This window comes from Synchiropus splendidus, chromosome 5 (assembly GCF_027744825.2).
Source record: "Synchiropus splendidus isolate RoL2022-P1 chromosome 5, RoL_Sspl_1.0, whole genome shotgun sequence".
Classification (NCBI taxonomy): Eukaryota; Metazoa; Chordata; class Actinopteri; order Syngnathiformes; family Callionymidae; genus Synchiropus; species Synchiropus splendidus.
Window position 1 is genome coordinate 3,976,103 of NC_071338.1, and position 21,407 is coordinate 3,997,509.

General features: G+C 43.8%; 1 protein-coding gene across 2 annotated transcripts in view; it reads right to left on the reverse strand.

Moving 5' to 3' along the window:
* Window positions 1-21,407, reverse strand: part of nrap (nebulin-related anchoring protein) — a 117,599-nt gene that overhangs the window by 53,043 nt on the left and 43,149 nt on the right. For both annotated transcript variants that reach the window (XM_053866619.1, XM_053866618.1), the window contains exons 7-13: window positions 14,032-14,139; window positions 13,761-13,958; window positions 4,555-4,659; window positions 4,358-4,456; window positions 4,167-4,271; window positions 2,195-2,302; window positions 1,197-1,354 (exon numbers count right to left, since the gene is read on the reverse strand). In XM_053866619.1, coding sequence (XP_053722594.1) covers window positions 1,197-1,354; window positions 2,195-2,302; window positions 4,167-4,271; window positions 4,358-4,456; window positions 4,555-4,659; window positions 13,761-13,958; window positions 14,032-14,139 — 881 coding nt within the window. The remainder of the gene's footprint in view (window positions 1-1,196; window positions 1,355-2,194; window positions 2,303-4,166; window positions 4,272-4,357; window positions 4,457-4,554; window positions 4,660-13,760; window positions 13,959-14,031; window positions 14,140-21,407) is intronic.

Consider the following 21,407-nt stretch of genomic DNA (forward strand, 5'->3'; position numbering starts at 1 on the left):
ATTTTTGCAACAGAGTACAATTAACAACTAAGCAATAATATGAAAAGGAAAGCGGAATCTAGAAAACAAATACTCAACAAGAAAAATCCACTAAACATTCACAGGGCTCATGTTTAAAGAGTGGCTAATGTCCAAATCCAAGTTCCCTGACTCATGCATTTGTTGAAGTCCCTCTCGCCATGATGCAGTGAGTCCCGCATCATGTTGATGCTCCTTTTTCAGGATATTGCTTAATAAAGTTCTCCCCTGTCTGAAATCTTAGTGAATGAGAAGTTATGAGTCACAAACAAATAATGACGTTATACAAAACCTGACTCTGCCTCCTGTGCAACGCTGAACTCACTCTGACCTAGCCATGGCTGAAACGTATTTGCTTTGCATCAGACCAGAGATGTAATGGGGATTCAAGTTCATTAGTTCAGTGTTTCTTAGAATTTTGTATTAGTTTTTCTGGTACAGTATAATCACACAACAATGAAGCCACACAATAAACTTCTACAATCAATACTCCAATATGCTACTCTGTTGTTGTGTGTTTAAATATAATTTAAGTTATTAAATTAAGTCATTTTGACTCATCAGCTCTGTGATAACCTTCTAATCATTTTGCTGATGCGTAATTCCTCGAGTGGTGTGCCAAAAAAATAAATCCATATAAAAAGCACGGTTCTCTATTGCTACGATTCAGAATCGATCCAAAAAGTGCCAAAATTGATTTTAAAATAAAATTAAATATCCGGTGGCTATCATTCATTTAACAACCATGCATGATATCCACAGGTCAACACACAGTCCGTTGCAGAACATCCACACAACAACGCACATCCAGGAAATCTGCTGGCTCACACGCACTACAGACATGGAACTGTCAGGTGCGTCCCGCCGTGCTTCACAGACAGTGGAGTCTGTAAATTTTTCACTGAGCCACACCTTTATTAAGAGACTAAAAGTATGGCCACCCATAGCGTGTTTATGAGGGAGTATGTTTGTGTGCATGTTTTAATTTTAAAGTAAAGGAGCATTTTTAATTAGTTACTTAGGCAGTCTGTGATATTGCCTGAATATTAACAGTTGCAATAATTCCATCTTAAGCATATATGAATCTTTAAAGTGTAATAAATGTGAAAAAAGAAACTTCAATGTCTCTAATTGCCACTCTGTTTGCAAATTAGATCATGATCAGAAATGAGGCTTACTTGAATTTGGTCTTGCTGTCCTCAAACTCCTTCTTGTAGTGGCAGTCACTCTGCAGTTTGGTGGCCAGAGCAGAGTGAGCCATCCGAGAATCGTCCCACATTGACTTTGTGCCAATCATCTTCCCTTTGTTTCTCTCATACTGCTCCTTATACTTCACCTGTGGATGCAGAAGATGCCACACACACACAATACATGGCTCAAAAGGACATGAAAACAAAACACTGACAAAATTCTTGGAAAAAAACAAGATCAGTATACACACAAACACATGTTAAATGAAATGTCGATAGAGGTATTCTGAAAATTGGGTGGTCCATTCGTTACGGACTGTCTCTTTTGAGGTTGTACCTAGATTTTGATTTAACACAATTAAACTATCACATATTGTCATTTTCCAATGTCAATTGTATTTTACTTTTAGACATATAACTATGTTCACTTCAAGAAATCTGACATGTACAGGATTTGCAGGATATTTTTTAAACTAGCCTTTGGTCTAGCACATCCACGGGTCTGCTACATGCCGATGTATGGAGGTCCGTCCTTGGGCAGCTGAAATGGAACTGGAGCCCATAGAGATAGACGCAACTTCTGATCTGTGTCTTATCTTTAAACATTGTAGAATTTCCCCACTGTGGGACAAATAAAGGTGTTCTAGATATTGTTGGTTAAATGGGATGGGTCAGAACTGGACAGACAGAGTCCTCCATTCTTCTGACCAAAACGCCATCAAGCAAGTCATTTTGCAAACCAGTTATAAATGTGTTAATGAGTGCAGACTGTAGACAAGGCGTGGCAGAATGTGCAAAAACACTGAATATTTATCAACGTCCACACAGACCACTTCTTATTTCTTATTTTAAAGGGGGGGGTGATGATAAAGTATATAGTTCAAATTTAGACTTGAAAGAGGTCATCAGACACATGCAGCGTAAAAAACCTGTCTAAACAAAAGTGATTTCATGATTGGCTTGTTTTAATGATCAGAACGTCTCACATCACTGGCCAGGTCTCTCTTGGCTTTTGCAGTCAATATAGAAAGTGAGTCCAAATTCATCAGACAGCCTTTCTCCTTTTGCTTGTCCCAGTTGCTCTTGTAAATTTTCTGAAACGCAAATAAGATGGAAAACAGAGTTCTGAAATCAGAAGTGTGAATGAGAAGAGAATGAGCTTTATTGTCATTGTATACCACAAGCAGTAACAACAAGATTACAAGAGTCCCAGCACAGGAGGGGGTCCGCAGCAAAATTGGGTGCCTCCATAAGCCTGCCTTTCTGCCCTGGGATGGAGGGAGGCATGGTGTGCAGCTGTATTCATCAGCAGTACAGCACTGCCGTCAAGTGCGACGCCATCCAACCACACCATAAATCTGTTTGAGTATACTCCCGTCTTTACAGTACACTCATGGCATAACATACTGACAGGCTATTTATCTATGTATTGAGCAACATTGAAGACACAATAGAACTCAAGGACTGCATATATGGGAGGCCGGAAGGTTGTTGGGATAGGAACTTTGACTCTCCATAGCCACTCTTCAATTCACCCTTATCCATATTTCTGTAGTAAAACGAATGTTTTTTTTTCTTATTCGTAGACCATGACATGCTGAATAGGAATGTGTAGTCAGATCCCTGTCAACCATTAAGGATTTATTCAAATTAATTAAAATAAAGTGAAATACAACAGTGACAACATTCTTACACGATACTTACTGTTCAGTACCTCCAGACTTCTGAAGTAACAATGCATGAAACTTTGTTCATTCATAGGCCATGACATACCGAACAAGAATATGCAGTCAGATATCTGTCAACCACTAGGGACTAACCCTGCAAACCCTGCCTGTCATTCAATCGTATCCTTTCATCTCATCATTCCTTCATTTTCACATTCATTGCCTAAAAGTAAGATGCTACCTTTTTGTTACTGTGCACAGATTGATGTGCGTTGGAGTTCATATTAATCTGAGGTTTACAGTTGGAATTTTGTAGCCAAGTTGTGTACTTCTCTTAGATGAAATTGTTACATCGCAGCTTACTTACTATAAACAATAATTACAGAAATATAAACCTCAATAAAGGTGGTGGCCAATTTTTGAGGTTTATTAGTCAGTCAGTAATATTCACGTCACATAATCACGTCTGGCGTAAGAGTTTCAACAGTTGAAGGTCCATGATGCAGTGAGTGCCTCATCATGATGATATTGAAGTTATTGCTCTTAAAAATTCTCCCCCATTTGAAATCTTGCTGAACAAGAGGTTATGATAGTTCAGCGCAATGTGACATTCTGTTGCCCTTGACTACGCTTTCAGCACGGTTCTCCACCCACAATGAGGCGCTGTCTCTTTTAGTATGAGGTAGTCAAAAACTGAAGAAAAATTGCATGTTTCCTTGGAAAGCCAGGTGGAGAATGTGCTGTCCTCCCTCCCATGGCATAGTATTGCATACTGACGTTGGGAAAGTGGACTTTTGACTCCTGCAGTGACTGATGACAAAGGAAGCCTTAGGCGTTGCATATTAACGCATAGGCGTTCCAATGGAGTAAAAAAAAATGTTTTCCTTTGCGTGTTGCTCTCTTCACTGAATTATTATTATTATTATTGTTATTGGCTCTAGGCTTCTCGATACAACCCCTTACATGGCTCTCCTCTTTGCTGATGAAGCCGTCGGGAAGTCACCTTGACTGCATTTGAGCATAGCAATTTACTGGTTATTACATGTAGAATGATGCCTTTGACTAATCCCAACCACAGTCTTCTTTCACATGGCATGCTGCGTGTCACAATATACCACAGACGGCAGCTTATGACAATATATTATGCCATGGGAGTGATGATGTGGTGCCTTTACAGCATGTTGGAGGCTCTCTTGACCATTCACAATAATTAGATTCATTACATACCTCAATTTCTTAATTGCCTGACACTGTCTGTGACATTTTCCTCTTGAGAAAAACATAGACTTACCACGCTTAACAAATCACTGTTTGCCTTGGATTGTCGAAACTGAGGATCATCACTGGTGATGGTGTACTGGTGGATTGCTTGCTCCATATTTGATTTGTAGGCCAACTTCAAAAGAGAGATATATCTATAAATCGTTTACATAACTGATCAAAAACAGCTGTGTGTGTGTGAATATGTGCCGTCTGCTTTACATCACTCTGCAGTTCCTGGCTTTTGATGGCATGTTTGATGGACAGATTGTCGGCCACCTGAGTGAACTTGATGCTGTTTGCCTTTTGGCGGTATTTATTCTACAAAGATAAAATTCAAACAGAAAATGGATGTTTAGAACAGTGTGCCTAGCTTGTGTTTGAACCAGTGACAAAACAAAACACATAATTCCACTGACATCACTTAGCAGTTCACCCGCCCTTTTAGCCTGAGCAATGTTCAGACAACCCTCAGTCTCCCAGCTGACTCCCTTCATCCAGTTCAGGTCAGATCGGTACTTGTTCTGCGGTGGAGTAGACACAAAGAATAATTTATGTCATGCTTGCTTTCAACCTGGAGAAAAACAAACATTTCAACCAAATGCCAAAGTAACAAAAAATTCAAATTCAACTTTATTGTCATGAATACTGAATGCAGCAACATACAGTATAAATGAGTTAAGAATAAAAATAAAAGAATATGCTGTGCATGCAAGTACTAAAGAAAGGACAATAAATAAATGAACAGAGTATGACACGGAAGTGGATCAGGAGATCAAGTCAGTAGGGGATGCAGGTATGAGTGTGGGCAGGGCCGGGAGTGCTTGTCCTGGTTCTGAGACTCCTGAGTCTCCTCCCCAACAGCAGCAGGCTGATGAGACTGTGGAATGGGTGATTGGTATATTTGATTAATCAGCTATGGTTAGTTAATTCCTTCATTGTAATAATATAAACAATATTTTCCTTAGAGAAAATATAAACCTCTAAAAAGGTGGTGGCCAATTTTTGAGGTTTATTAGTCAGTAATATTCACGTCACATATTCACGTCTGGCGTGATATTTTCAAAGGTTGAAGGTCCATGATGCAGTGAGTGCCTCATCATGATGATGCTACATATTGAAGTTACTGCTCTCAAAAATCCTCCCCCATTTGAAATCTTGCTGAACAAGAGGTCATGATAGTGGGGTCACCCACAATCTGGATGTATGTATTATAGTGCGTAATCAATATTAAAACTGGGACTTTTCCCTCTAAATTAAAGTCACATTTTTACAATAGATGTCATCAGCGTCGTTATGTGTTGAGCCTGGAATATATCAAACCACACTTTGAAATGGTTTTGTATCTTTAGCCATTGTGTTGTAAATATTCAACAATGTAAAATGAGTGAGTAATGTGTCTCTCGAATGATTGTGGACCCGTGCGGAATACAGCATGATTTTGTATGTTTTGTTTTATGTACAAAACTATATTTTGACATGAAAAATGTACATTTGAAACACATTTCAGGCAGGCCCATTAGGAAAACTTTGTTTAGTGGGAGATTAAATCTTGTTTCCCACACTCTGCTGTGATTGGTCATGAGTCAAGGGTACTTTCTACTGACAATTGCTCCACCCTGTCTCTGTTGACAACCACCATAAGAAACGCCTGCCACATGAAAACACAGAAAAAATATAGACAGAAGAATTGAAGTTCTGCAAATTTCAAACCTCTGATGGAGAGGAAGTCTTCAACTTGCAAAATGTGTACATAAGCCAGAAGAGGTGGAAATGCAGGATAGGTCCCTAATAAACATCCCCTTTCAATTTGTATTGGATCTCAAAAGAGTACAATAGTATGTGTATTTTAATAAAAGGGGTAGGCAATCCAGTCCTCAAAGGGCTGGGGTGGTATTAGCTTTGTTCTAACTAAACAAGCTCACATAGATGAACCAATCAGGTGCGTCTGAAAATAATACAGCACCTGACTGATGCCTGATTGGTGCAAAGGTGTCCTCTTGATTGGTTGGAACAAAAACCTGCATCAACTACGGCCCTTTTGTGAAATAGTTCACCCACCACTGTTTTAGACAGACCAGGTAAACCCAAACAAGTAGTGAGGGTGAAGTGAGAACATCTGGAGGACAAAACTGTCAGAAGAGTTTTCAACTCACACCTCCGGGAAGCTTTCTCCTGCATCCCTGTGGAGGTTGGGGACATCAACCACAAGTGGTCTGTGTTCAGAGCCACCATGGCTGAAGCTTCAGTGGTGAGTTGTGGCATGAAGGTCATCAGTGCCTGAAGGGGCAGTAACCCAAAGAAATCTTGGACACCAGACGTCAAGTAAGCCATACGACTGAAGAAGGACTCTTATCGAGACCTTGTGTCAAGTGGGACTCCTGAAGCAGTTATGAGGTACCGGTTGGCCCCAAGGGCTGCTGCTTCGGCTGTTGTTACTGTGGGTTAACAGCAGATGTGGGAGGAATTTGGAGACTTTCGGGCCGGGACCAATGCACTTCCGGAAAACGGTCAAGCACCTCAGAAGGGGAAGAAAGTAAGGATGAAATGCTATTGACTTCAACTGAGGATGTAATTGACCGTTGGAAAGAGTACTTTGAGGAACTCCTTGACACGGACATTCCATCCTCTGTAAGGGAGACAGAGTTGGAGGATGATGGGCAGTCTTCATCGATTTCTCGGGCTGAAGTATGCCTGGTAGTGAAAAAGCTCCACAGTGGCAAGGCTACGGAAGTTGATGAGATTCGCCCAGTGCTGTAGGTGCAGGTGTCCTGGCTGGCACGCCGCTTCAACATTGCGTGAATGTGCGGGTCTGTACTGGACGAGTGGCAGACTAGGGTGGTGGTTCCCTTATTTAAAAATAGGGACCGCAGGGTGTGTTCCAACTACAGAAGAATCAGACTCCTCAGTCTCCCTGGTAAGGTCTACTCTAAGGTGATGGAGAGGAGGGTCTGCTCGATTGTTGAACCTCAGATTCAAGAGGAACAATGTGGGTTCCGTCTTGGCTGTGGAACTACAGACCAACTGTTTACTCTCTCAACAGTTCTGGAGGGTCCTTGGGAGAATGATCTGCCAGTCTACATGTGCTTTGTGGACTAGGAGAAGGCGTATGACCGAGTGGCAAGACACAAGTTGTGGGAGGTGCTTTGGGAGTATGGGGTGCAAGACTGCCTATTGACCGGCCGTTCAGTCTCTCTATTCCAAGAGGGGTTCGATGTGTTTCCGGTGGAGGTTGGTCTCAGCTTGGGTTGAGCTTCATCGCCAATCCTGTTTTTGGTTTACATGGACAACTCTGGTGGGCAGGGTTTGTAGTTTGGTGGTCTGAGGATCCAGTCACTGCTAAGATTTGGTTCTCATGGCTTCATCACCTTGAGATTGTGAAGCAACTGAATGGGTATCAGCACCTCCAGAACCGAGGCCATGATTCTCAACCGTAAAAGGGTGGATTGCTCTCTCCAGGTAAGGAATGAGTCCCTAGCTCAAGAGGAGAAGTTTAAGTATCTTGGGCTCTTGTTCTCGAGTGTGGCGGTAAGGAAGTTGGAGATTGGTCTGCGAATTGGCGCAGCAGGGGCGATATTGCAGTCGCTCTACCGCACTGTCGTGCGTAAGAGAGAGCTGAGCCCAAAGGCAATGCACAATGCAATTCACATTGTCTTTCTGACCCCTTCTTCCTCAGACCTCCGTTCTGGCAAACGTTGTAGTTTGGAATTTACATGAAAGGTACACATGGAAGATACAGATACGTTATTGTTATTCTGAAATGAAAGATTTTGTGGCACAATCACACATTAGTTGGTTTTAATGTATACATTTTTAAAATGAGTGTATTCAACACACAAACTGAATACACACTTAACAGTGAAAAAAATGTGATCTTACTTAACAAACAACTGAACAAAAACAAAAAAATAATAATTTGAAACAAATTAGACAAAAAAAACATCCACAATTTCCAAAATTTCTTGGCAGTCTCATTGCTTGGGGAGGAAAACTGTGCCAATGAAAGGTTGGGTCTGGCACCTGGTTGCTGCCTCTTTCATGTCCCTCGGAAGAGCATGTTAGAGCTTGGAGAAATAAGAATCGAAATGAGTATTGGGTGAACATGACAAAACTTAGAAATAAGTGTTTCTGGAGTAAAATGTTATAGATAAGTCATAAAAGAAAATAAGTCATAAAATTATTTGTACATTGACAAACCACGCTACATACCAGCTTTCATGTTGTGTTCTTTCCTTCCACTGGCTGTCATGCCTTCTTACTTTGGTTTTCTTCCGCTCATCAACATTCTTTTTATTTTCCTTTCAGAAATATTTCAAAATGAAGACATCAACACTTAAAAAAAAGAACAAAAAAAATCCATATTGTCAGCAATTACACAAATGAGAACAAGCAAGCTTTACAATTGTGTTGTTTACATGACCACTAAACAAAGCCCAAATATTTAACCCTCCCACCACTTCCTGACTTTTCTTTGCTTCTTGACTGGGAATAAATTCTGATTTACAGAGAAAAAAAAATAATAAATAAATATTTTTGCAGTTAATATGCTCAAATTAATATATATTTGAAGGTTCTTGTTTATGTTTGCATTGCCTGCGTATAAACCTAATATAAAAATGTAGAGCTAACAGTATTTGAATCTGTAATATATCCTGAATATGATTTCTTACTTCTTGGCAAAATTTTTTACGTGGGGGGGGCAAGCCAGTTTCTTCCTACGCCGGTCCCAAGCCCGGACAAATGCAGAAGGTTGTATCAGGAAGGGCATCTGACCTAAAAACTTGCCTAACTAAAAGATACGTGCGGATCTGAGAAATGAATCTCATACCGGATCGGTCGAGGCACGGGTTAACACCGTCATCAGTGCTGTTAACTGCTGTTAGCAGGTGCTGATGGAAATTGTACTTGTACTGTTTTATCATGGTGTAGAAAGGAAGAGGAACGGAGTGGGAGTCATCTTGAAGGAGCCTCAGAATTGTTGCCTTGCCTCTTCAAAGACCTTCATCTTGTGCATCACCGATGTCATTTGTTGATGGAACTTCACCAGCTGATTGTAATTAAAGACTTCGGCTTAGCTCTGGCCGCTCTCATCACAGCTTCCTTGTGCTTAGAACTGAGGAACTTGAGTACGATGGTTCAAGGCACTTGAACCGAGCCGGTATCTCTCTCCATTTCGAGTTTCCCCTGTGTCTGGTAACCATCTGTCCATAAAGTCACACATATCGCATTCTGCTCCCTCAGGAAAACCAACAACTCTTACGTTGGAGCGGCGAGAACAAGTTTCCAAATCCTCGACTCTCTCTGATAAATCCTTATTTTTCCCCTCCAGATCTTTCACTTTTTCCTGTACTTAATGGCATATGTTTAAAAATACACTCACCTTCAAACAAAATGGTATTTTTCAGGTGAACTTTCAGGTGTCTCTGTATTTTACTCGATTTAGCTGATTTAAATCCGGGGCACAGACGACAGTGGTAAAATTTGCAGTATGTCCGACAGTGGTCTGCTGTCATTTGAGAGCCACTCGACGTGCAACAATGATGCATCTGTATAAGGAAACAATAGAACCATATCCAGATGAATAAACTTTACAGTGAGCATCATCTGAGAACTATTGAATTGATTCACAAAACACACTCTTTAAAAATGTAACAATTGCAAGAAAACTCTTAAGCCGAACGCCTGGAATAACACAACAGCCTGATCAACTTACGAAGTTTTCTGTACTGAGATAAATGCCACACACAACCGACTAACTCAGTATGCTTACAAGACAGACTTATACTCAGTCGAAAGTTCAAGACAGTTGTTCAACACAACATAAAGGTGCTAACGTTGGAAAATGCTAATGCTATTGTTCCCTGTCAACACAAGCCTATGTGCTCGTGAACACAAAACTGTAATAATGCCGCACAAATGTCAAATATGGTTGATTATATAATGTAACTGCAACTTTTGGAGGGAGTAGTCAGATACCTACCGTTCTCAGTGACCAAGTAACCAGAGTGCAAAATCCATCATTCCAGGTGACAAATGGGCCTGAGAGGTGAGGTTGTGGTCTGCCTGTACAGGGCTTGAGCTAGGAGTGACAGGGTCTGTGATACATACATCTAGTTTATCTCATAGTTCTGACACTTGTAACTCATAATGTATGAGACTAAAGTCTCATAACTTGAGTCATAACACATCCAGGTTCCAAGTTAATTACAAAATGGTGCCGCATTACCACCAGTGAATGGTGAGCTAACTTGATTCCTGTCCACATGGAGACAGAGTCAGTAGTATCCGCTGGATATTGGCTGCGTATAGCAAATCCAAATCTTAGGACTTATCACTTTACTCAACACTAACCACTTGATTTGGCCTTGCAAAAAATCACTTGTGAGCAATGTTCCTTCCAATTTTGTCTGAGCAAATACACAAGCTCCCTGAGCAGTCCACTGTGAGCAATCGGTCGATGTCGGCTGTGGTGTCTGCTGTAATAGTTTAGAAATGTTTAAACAGTGATTTCAACAATTTGCAGAATTCAGATTGAGGAATAGAAAATGTGGGAAATTAAAAAAATAAAACACGTAGAAACAAAACCCTTTCAATTGTTTTTGAAATGTATAGATTATTACATATTTGTTAAACTGAAAAATATTGTAATATATTAAAAACATACATATAGAATCTCTGAATGCAATAAGTAAACTAACTCTTGTCATTGAAATCACACCATTAAAGCGCTGGATATCAAAGAATGTTAAGCAACTTTTACAAATATTTATCCTTTCCCAAACCGAGTGACATAATTTTGTCCACTTGAGGCCACCGTATTCAGTGACCGCAGCTCATGAAACAATGAGCCTTTGTGAATTTAGCCTAAGGGAATGAGGAATACGTTTATTTTTCCTGACTAGCGTGTAGTCTCTAAAACCTGTACTGTAACAACTCTGCTGCATGTATCATCCCTCCCTCCCAATTGGCTCACTGGATATGCATATTTTGACTACCAGCGATTTTAAGAGAAATCAGCTCTTAAACGTCAGCCAGCTCCTTTAGTTCACTTCAAATACAGTAGGAAAAGTTAAATAGTTCCCCTCCCAGCACAGTTCCAGCACAGTTCCAGCCGATTTTGAGCAGAGTGGAAGGGCGGTTTCACACTGCGCACTCTGTCTCGAGACAAACCGCATTTGGCTCAAAAGTGAGAGATGTGAACACAAGCGAGTTGGGCTTTGGCCACGGACTTGATCCTGGCTGAAGAGGTAGATCCCGGGCAGTAAAGGGTCTGATCGCTGTCTGGGCAGACAATATTGTTCAAAACCAACTATGTAAACTCCCTGAACACTGAGGTGTGCCGCACGCAGGACTTTTGCTTCGTTTTCACTGCTGTGATCACGCTGAATAAAAGTGCCCTCGATCATAAGTAATCTCTCTCACTTTGTTCAACGTGTTGTGAGAGCAGCGTGGATCAATCAAGACTCTCCGTATTGCTCAGCTTGTTTCTGCTATTTCTCATAAGTCATTGGTCTAAGAATTGACATATAAATACGGTGGTCAAGCTGATGGTGGTAAATAGGTTGTCGCCTGGCTGATGACGACTTCCTTAAGATGTGCTTCGTCGTGGGTCACAAAGCAGCTATTTTGCGCAGAGCGCCGCCAACTGAGAAGAAAAAAAAAGAAAAATCATCTGAGGCGAAAAGGTGCGAGGCTGCACAGCAGGCGGCGGATCTGACTCCTGAGGCCACCTCAATGAGTCAGTGACATCCTATAGACTTTGTGAGTGTGTGCGGCTTGATGCTCACAGACCAGTCAGACTAGTCTCTAACTACTATTACTACTATTACCATCGCAGGGGAGCCACCATGAAAAGCTGGGAACTTTTGAATCACAGCATCTGTAGCCAGCTCTTCTATAGTTGTTGTTTGTTCCATTGTTTATGTAGCAGCGTGACTCAGTGGAAGGTGATCTTAACCATTATAAATTCCATACTGCGTTTGTCCAACCAGCACCCACAACCAGTTTCGTCACCACTGCACCAAGTTGTGGAAAATGCCGCCCGTGAATACACACTGTCGAATATCGCAATGAGCGCTTAACTTCTGATGTGATGAGCCGTAGTGATGTGTGGATTGATTCTGAAATATCGATACCTCTGGTACGGGATTTTCATTCTCTAAAATTGATTCTCAAAACAAAATATCCATACTTAAGTAATTTGAGCTAATATATGTCCTTAACAGTAACCCAAAGAAAAGTATTGAAACTACTGAGATCGTGTCTGGACACGCGGTTGGTGGGAACTACCTTTCTTCTGCCCGGTATGTATAAGCTGATCCGCGTCAGTCACAGTGAAGACGCGATTGTGATCAGTGCCGTTGAATGGCCGACCGTAAGCTGAGCCATGTGTGGAGCTACTTCAGTGCCACAAACAACAAAAAAACTGTGTGTGACGCCTGTCGAAAAACAATAAGATGGTGAAACACTGAAGTGTAAATCCCGCAGTTCAGTACAGTACTATGCATCATTGAGGTCGAGGGAGGAGGACTGCTCAGCGTCCGCCTCAGGTGCGGCTTCCAGGGCGAGACAGACGTCTCTAGTGGAGTCATTCCATGCGGCAGCAGGCAATATCCAGATAAAGTAAAGTAATAAATAATGTAAATAATAACAGAACTAGAAACTAGATCTTTTAAATTATTCAGCGCAATGGCAATAAAACAGCCTTGGTGAAAAATGCACGGGAAAAGATGAATGAAACATCACTGGAGTCCCACATCACTAATGAGCCGCACTGTCCTTTAAGCCACAGGGGGCCATGACATTTTTTGTGTGCGGAGAATGTCACAATGCGAAGGAATGATTTTTTTTTACCTCAGCAATAGCTTCAGTACTAAATATTACTGATATCATCAGGTGTTTAAATACTGAACATATGTACGGCAATAAAAGATAAAAAAAATCACACAATGGGAGTTCTGATTAGTATTATTATTACTTTTTTTTCAAATTCTATTGGTTGTTTCAGACAGCACCATTCGTGTTACTACTTCTTATCTTGTCCGGCTTAGTCAATGGTGGTGGATTTCACTCCTGGCCATTAGCGTGTGGGGATTCACCTTCCCTCAGCGGTTTTCATGGTTATGCTCGGTCTAATCCATGCCTCAGATTGTTTATTTATTATTTATTGTATTTTTAAAGTGGGAAATATTTTAAAATTTAGCTTAAAATTGAATAAAGGTGTATTTTTGTCTGTTTGATGTCAGTGAAAGTGTCCTTATTTCCTGGGGTTCGATTCCCCAGGTGAAGTGGTTAAAATCACTCTGCATAATTAGCCCATCACACACGTGTCAAATGACACTGTCTTGCTGCAATATTTATATTTTTAAAAAATGCAATTATTTAGACGGAGGCAGATATATTCACTATAAAATAAGATTCACTATAAAGTAAGATTCTGAGTTTATGCAGTGTACTGCAAATCATGGAACCACTGATCGCTGGTGTCATGAATCAAGTGAGATCCACTTTGCAGCTCGGTTACACCTCTATTTATACATTTACTTTTGTATTTCTACATTTATTTATTGATTTATTTATAATTATGTCATTTATCGTCATCATATTCCAGCATATCCTCTCTCACCTCACTCTGCATGGAGTACACTTTTTTTGCCTGCTGCAGCTTGATGTCATCAGGCATAATTGTGTAGTTGTGGAGCTTGGTCCGATATGCCAGGTCACTTGCCAGGGCCTGAGCCTTTTTGGCGTGACTAAGAGGGATCATGTCCATTGGCAGATTGTACTGAGCTTGTCGCTCCTTAGAATCCTTCTTGTATTCTATCTGAAAATGGCAACACATTTAGTTATCACATATGAACATGTAAAAATACTGGTTTCACAAAGTCACAACTTACATTACTGCATATTTTAGCAGCCTGGAGAGAGTGTAGAGTCTTTGAATCACTGACATTCATTGGTGTAGTCTTTTCCTTGTCCTTCACATAGTTCTCTTTGTATTTTATCTGAAACAGAAATTATGAAGATTAGCCACAATGAAACACCTGAAAGATTTGATTTATTATTTAATAAGGCTGACTGCAATGGACAAGATGTGTAAAGATTTCTTGTTCATCCCTACTTTGCAGTCGCAGATATTGCAGATATTGAAGTACAAAAAAAATAAATAAAAATACATGTAATAAATGCTTCTGCACTCGCAGGCGTGTATAAACTTTCTTGCAGTACTTTTGATGTTTATTTTGTTTTGTTTTCAGTTTTCATGATACGTCTACTCCACCCCATCTGTATTTATGCAAGTGATTATGGAAAAAAAAAAACTTTACTACGGTTATCTGATTTTTCATGCAGGTGTTGTGGAATAATTTGACCTGTGTCATTAGAGTTACAATGATAACTTGTTTTCCAGTACCAATGGAATGTTGAACAGATATCCACCCACTCTGTATTCCAAATACGCCAGTGATGGTACCCTTGTAGTCTGTCTGTCTGTTTTGTCTGGAGCTGCCAGAAGCTCTTGTTTTTGTGATTCAGCCAGGAGGCCAAAGGTGGATATACATGTTTGTGACGATGTATCTGGAACAAGGAACGCCCTTGATCCAGCCCCTACTTAATGTGAACAATTTGATACTGAGCGATGTCAAGCGATGAGATGATGTTACGCTGATGTGGAATAAAACAAAGCTTGTATCCCACTACTTCTGTGGTTTCTTCTGCTCCCGACTCGATGCCCTGAGAAGTGTATACCCCGCTGGCCGAACTACATAATTGGCACCCAAACGTTCGCACTGAGGATTGAGGAACGTCTGACTCAATCCCTGCAGCACAAGGCGCCCTGAGGTAAGATATCATTTTCTTCCTCAATGTGCTGCTGGGTGAGAGCTGGATGCAGAATTGACCTCACGGTGAAAGAACCAGAGAGTGGGCAGACAGAAATGCACAGAAGTAGTGCCAAACCGATGTGTACACAAAAAACACCAACAAAAGGCTATTTGATACTAAGAAGCACTTGCATACCGAAACGTGTATTGTTTGTTGACTGCGCAGGCCTTGATGCCCGAGGTTGTTTTTTTCCGGTGAATAACGACGCGGAGTGTGGCTATTTGGAAGGGACGAAATGAGCCCGTGGCCTCCAGTTTTTGATAATTACTGGACACCCACTTGCCATGACCGATGCTCTCAGGGGCTAGCTGATTAACGTTTAAGGCTTCCATACCGACAAGCTAGGCGTGGCCTATAATGTATATACGAAAATATTTTATATTTTCTAGTTTCCTTTAGAGATCTTCACTCTTCCACATCAAGATCTCTAAAAGAATACCACGGATGAGAATCTGGTGCAGACGACCTGTGACAAGTTGTAGAAAAATACAAACGTCCAGTCATTGTGAAACCAGGTCGTGAGATCCTGAATGAACGACAGCACACTCACTAGGGGCTCATAATCAATGATGCTATGATTACTATGAACAAATGCTGCATATAAAGAGCAGGACAGAGACCTCCACTTAGACTAAGGACAGACGAATTGTGTGTGTATGTTTGTGCAGTCATGACGTGTGTGACAGTGTGTGTACCTGTGTGAAGTTTAAATCGTTTAACTACCTCAACTGCGTAGAACTGCGTGGCTCACAGAATGGAGAGAGCTGTGTGGGTATATGTGTATGGCCATGATGTGTGGGTGATATTGTTATTGATATTATTAACATTGGGTGTTGTGGATTGAAGTGTCGAAGTTTACCTTTTATACTACTTTTACTTTTCATGACAAAGAACAGAGCAGTGTGTGGGTGTGTGAAGGCGCGCTGACGTGCGACGGGATGAGAAATACAGAATCAACAGATCAACAAGGCGAAAGGGAAGGAAAGGAACGGAAGTGATATAAAACGGGCTCGAAGCTCTTTTTCTATCCAGAAACCGTAAGTAGTTTAAACATATTGATGTCTTGATGCATAGTACAAAAAAGTCAAAAGTTGAGTTTGCTCAAGGTTGAAAGTAAGATCAGACTATGTGACACAATTAGATTTGTGCAGTTGTTGCAGACATCTGGAGGGAACGCACTGCCTTGCTATGTACCACCCCCACATGATCCGGCTGCTTGTACAACTAGGCCTGACTTCCAAGCAGTTGGGATCTGGAATTTGAGATTGTGTGTGTGCACTGTCCTCTTTCCATAAACACTGCTCGTTTCCCAATACAGAGGTGAAACAAACAGGAGGTGATCGTGAAGTCACTCATCCACCGTAAAAGATATACAAATAATTGTGTCTGCACATAGGTGGTGTGCAAGGGAGATAGAGGAGTCGCCGTTGAGGACTCAACCCACCACACTCCGGTCGCTGTGTGTGTGCAGCTTTGTCAACAACACCCTGACCTTCAGCGCACTCAGAACCATACCCAGTAAGAAAAACACACATTGACGACACAACATTACGTTGAACAATAGCACAATCAATACTGCAGGTGATAACTCAAGATCAAAATGAGCGTCGCACCAGTTGTCAATGTGAGTGCCATACCCTGAGCAGGCAAAATAAATCCAAAAACTGTCAACTAAATGGGAAAAAAGAACAAGAAAACTTAACCAAAACTGGCCAAAAGAAGGCACATTCGACCCACATATGTGTGAAATCATAGAGGTGAGGATCGAAGACAACAAAGCAAAGGATCACAGCAAGAAACGTGAGGAAAAGAGAAAATATGAACACAACATTATAAACATGTTCAAAATGGAAGGACAACCCTACAGAAGAAACGTCAGAGAAGGATTGATGAAACAAAAAATGATGCTTGTGTGGTGTACATTAAGGGGTGTGTTCTCTCACCCAGATGGTTTATGGGTATGGGGCGTGGTGATGTATATATTGACTGTGAGGGGAGGGGAGTGAGTTCTGTTTTGGAGTAAATAAAGTTGTTGGAAGTTTGCCGTCTCATCGCCTGCTCTTGCTTTTGCCACATTGGTGACCCCGAGTTGGACATGTTACACGAGGTAGAGGAGGACGTCTCCTCTTCTGAGGCTCAGCAGAGCGCTTCAAGTTCGGCCATGGAGCATCAACAGCCGCAACCAGCCGTTTGCACCGCATCGATGAAGCTGCCGGAGTTTTGGCACCGCGACCCAGCGCCGTGGTTCCAGCACGTGGAGGCGCTTTTTCATCTGCGGGGTATAACGGCGGACGACGCCAGATATTACCTGGTGGTAGCGGCGCTGGACCAGCAGTCTACTCAGCGGGTGATGCAGCTTTTACGGGCACCGCCACATCGTGGGAAATACGACGCTCTCAAACGGCTTCTCCTTCGGCGTTTCAGCCCGTCCGCGGCAGAGAGAGCGGATAAACTGCTTTCGCTTCCTGGGCTTGGTGACGGTTCGGCAGTGGACTTAATGGACGAAATGTTGTCTCTGCTGGGTTCGGAGGACGGCGGTTTTTTGTTCCCGCACATCTTTCTGCGCCAGTTTCCACCGTCGGTGCGCGCCGCCCTGGCCAACTCTCCGTGCCTCGCCGCTGGCGATTTCCGCGGTTTGGCGGAGGAAGCGGACCGAATCCTTCTGACGATCAGACGAGCAGCAGAGCACACGTTCGTGGTGGCTCCCCAACAGTCGACGGCGGAGGGCGCGGAACCTGCGATGACTGCTGGAGTCTCCTCCCGAAGACGACGGGGGGACTTGTGTTTCTTCCACCATCGTTTCGGCGTCAAGGCTCGGCGTTGTGTCCCTCCCTGCTCCTTCGACACTTCGGGAAACAGAAGAGCCAGCGCTCAGTAGCGGCTGTGGGCGCTGGCGATCGAGAAGAGCTGCTTTTCGTTAAGGACTCCGTGTCTGGACGGCGGTTCCCGGTGGACTCTGGCTCACAGAAAAGCCTCCTCCCTCCAGCCGAGTCAGACTTGGCAGCCCGCGGTACTGGCCCGGTTTTGAAGGCAGCCAACGGGTCGTCTATTGAAACTTTTGGTACCAGGTCGGTCACTGTGTGTTTCAGTGGACGCAGTTTTCACTTTAACTTTGTGTTGGCCTCTGTTACAGTTCCCATTATCGGGGCAGACTTCCTGTGTGATAATGGCTTGCTGGTGGATGTCGCCAACCGTCGGTTAATTGAAGCTGTGTCTTTTGCTATGGTTCCATGTCAGACTGGAGGACCCGGGCCATTGACACACTCTAACGTTGTGGCGTCAAGTGACGTTTTTCTGCCTTTGCTTGCGGAATTTCCGGCGTTGACTAAGCCAGAGTTTTCCACCGCAGTTGCCAAACACGGCGTGGAACATTTTATCCCGACGGTAGGCCCACCAGTGTTCGCGCGCGCACGACGCCTGGACTCTGTCAAGTTGGCCACGGCTAAACAGGAGTTCTCCACCATGGAACGCTTGGGTATTGTAAGGCGGTCCAACAGCCCGTGGTCGTCGCCGCTTCATATGGTACCCAAAGCGGACGGATCTTGGCGTCCATGTGGCGACTTTCGCCGTTTGAACAACATTACTACACTTGATCGATATCCGATACCACACATTCAGGATTTTTCGGTCCACCTGGCGGGCACAACTATTTTCTCCAAGGTGGATCTGGTGCGGGGTTATCACCAGGTTCCTGTGCATGCAGAAGACGTGCCAAAGACTGCAGTTATTACTCCATTTGGTCTTTTTGAGTTTCTGCGCATGCCTTTCGGCCTTAAAGGGGCAGCACAAACCTTCCAGAGACTGATGGACTCTGTGTTGCGCGATCTTCCATTTGTTTTTGTTTATCTGGACGACATTTTGGTCGCCAGCCCTTCAGTTGAAGAACACTTGTTGCATCTGAAGCAGGTTTTTCAGCGTCTCGATGTCCATGGTTTGATTGTCAACACAGCATCAGTTTGTGTCAGTTTGGGCTGCCGGTGATTGACTTTTTAGGCCATCGGATTTCGTCGCGAGGCGCCGTTCCCTTGCCTTCCAAGGTGCAGGCGGTGTTGGATTTTCCCCTGCCAGTCTCAGTCAAATCCCTGCAGGAATTTTTGGGAATGGTGAACTTCTATAACCGTTTCCTACCTCACGCAGCACACCTCATGCAGCCACTATATGCGGCCCTGAAGCTAAAAAAGGCAAACGACCAGGTCATCTGGACCCCAGAACGTGTCCAGGCCTTCGATGGGGCTAAGGCAGCCCTGGCTAATGCAGCACTCCTTACTCATCCCAAGTCTGGTGCACCTATTGCTCTTACAACGGATGCATCTGATGTGGCCGTGGGGGCAGTCGTTGAGCAGTTTGTGGCAGGTTCATGGCAGCCCCTTGCGTTTTTTAGTCGTAGGTTGCGGGACAACGAGTGTAAATACAGTGTTTTCGACAGAGAACTACTGGCGTTGTACCTGGCCACGAGACATTTTCGCTTTTTACTCGAGGGACGCTCCTTCACTGCTTTTGTAGATCACAAGCCGTTGACATTTGCTATGGCAAAGGTGTCTGAACCGTGGTCTGCTCGCCAGCAGCGCCACCTTGCCTCCATATCCGAGTTTACGACCGACATTCAGCATGTAGCTGGCAAAGAAAACCCTGTTGCTGATTGCCTGTCTCGGGCGCTGGTGTGTCCTGTGCAGCTCGGAGTTGATTTTTCGGCTATGGCTGCTGATCAACCTAATGACACAGATGTCCGATCGCTGCGTTCCGGCAGTACAGGTCTCAAATTGAAGGATGTGGTTGTGCAAAGTGGTGGTCCTACCCTCCTTTGCGACGTCTCAACAGGGCGACCTCGCCCGGTCGTACCGATCGCTTGGCGCCGTCGAGTTTTCGATTTGGTTCATGCACTCTCGCATCCAGGACTCCGTGCATCAGTAAGACTGGCGGCATCGAAGTTCGTCTGGCCTGGCCTTCGCAAAGAAGTCAAAGAGTGGGCGTCCGCATGCGTGGCGTGTCAGCGTGCTAAAGTTCATCAACACACTAAAACGCCCCTGGAACCATTTACAATTCCCGCCAAGCGTTTTGATCATGTGCATGTGGACTTGGTGGGGCCTTTTCCTCCCTCTCAGGGATTCACACATCTTTTCACAATGGTGGATCGGACCACCAGGTGGCCAGAGGCAGTCCCTCTGTCCTTCACTTCGTCCGCGGACTTGGCACGCGCATTCATTTCAACTTGGGTCGCACGTTTCGGTCCACCATCAGACATCACCTCGGACAGAGGCCCACAGTTTGTTTCTGAGCTGTGGTCAGCAATGGCAAGGTCTCTGGGTACGCAGGTTCACCGTACGACTGCGTATCATCCTCAGGCTAACGGTTTGTGTGAGCGTTTTCACAGGTCGCTTAAAGCGTCGTTGCGCGCTGCACTCTCGGATGCCAACTGGGTGGACCGTCTGCCGTGGGTCATGTTGGGGTTGCGTTCAGCTCCCAAGGAGGACCTAAATGCCTCACCTGCAGAATTAGTTTTTGGACAACCACTTCGTGTTCCGGGGGAGTTTTTACCTGAGATTCCAGCCCCTTTTTCCCCTTTCCGGTAATGCCACTTTCGACTGAAACCATGGTTGCACCAGTGCCGGTTCACCACTTTTCCCCTCGGACCTTTGTGCCTGCAGAGCTTGCGTCATCTCGTTTTGTTTTTGTGCGCCACGACGCTCACAGGTCACCCCTCCAACCCCCTTATGATGGCCCCTTTAGGGTACTGGAGGCGGGGTCTAAGAGTTACGTGCTGGACATGGGCGGGCGTAGAGAGCGCGTGTCTTTAGACAGAATCAAGCCGGCTCATTTTCTGGCAGGGGAGGAGGTTTTACCGGCCCGGGTTCCCCGAAGAGGTCGTCCCCCTTCTAAAGCCACTGTTCTGTCTCCTCCAGTTGAATGTCCTGGTCGGGAGCCGTGTTCAGATGACGTCTCTCCTGCCTGTCGCCCCCCAGTGGTTCCAGAGGTTGGGTGGCGTAACCGTTTTGGAAGACTCATTAAGCCTCCAAAGAGGGATTGATCTTTCCCTCTGGGTGTTCGGAGGGGGGCTGTGTGGTGTACATTAAGGGGTGTGTTCTCTCACCCAGATGGTTTATGGGTATGGGGCGTGGTGATGTATATATTGACTGTGAGGGGAGGGGAGTGAGTTCTGTTTTGGAGTAAATAAAGTTGTTGGAAGTTTGCCGTCTCATCGCCTGCTCTTGCTTTTGCCACACTAGCAACATCTGTTAAGAGCAACAACAACAAAGGCTGTCCAGACACCCCTGGATTATATCCATCACTCGTGGGAACAGTGAAGATTAATGGAGACTTCAAATACGATGACACAGATGATGAAGACTCATGTGATGACAAAACTGGAATGTCGGCATCCAAACACAGAGAT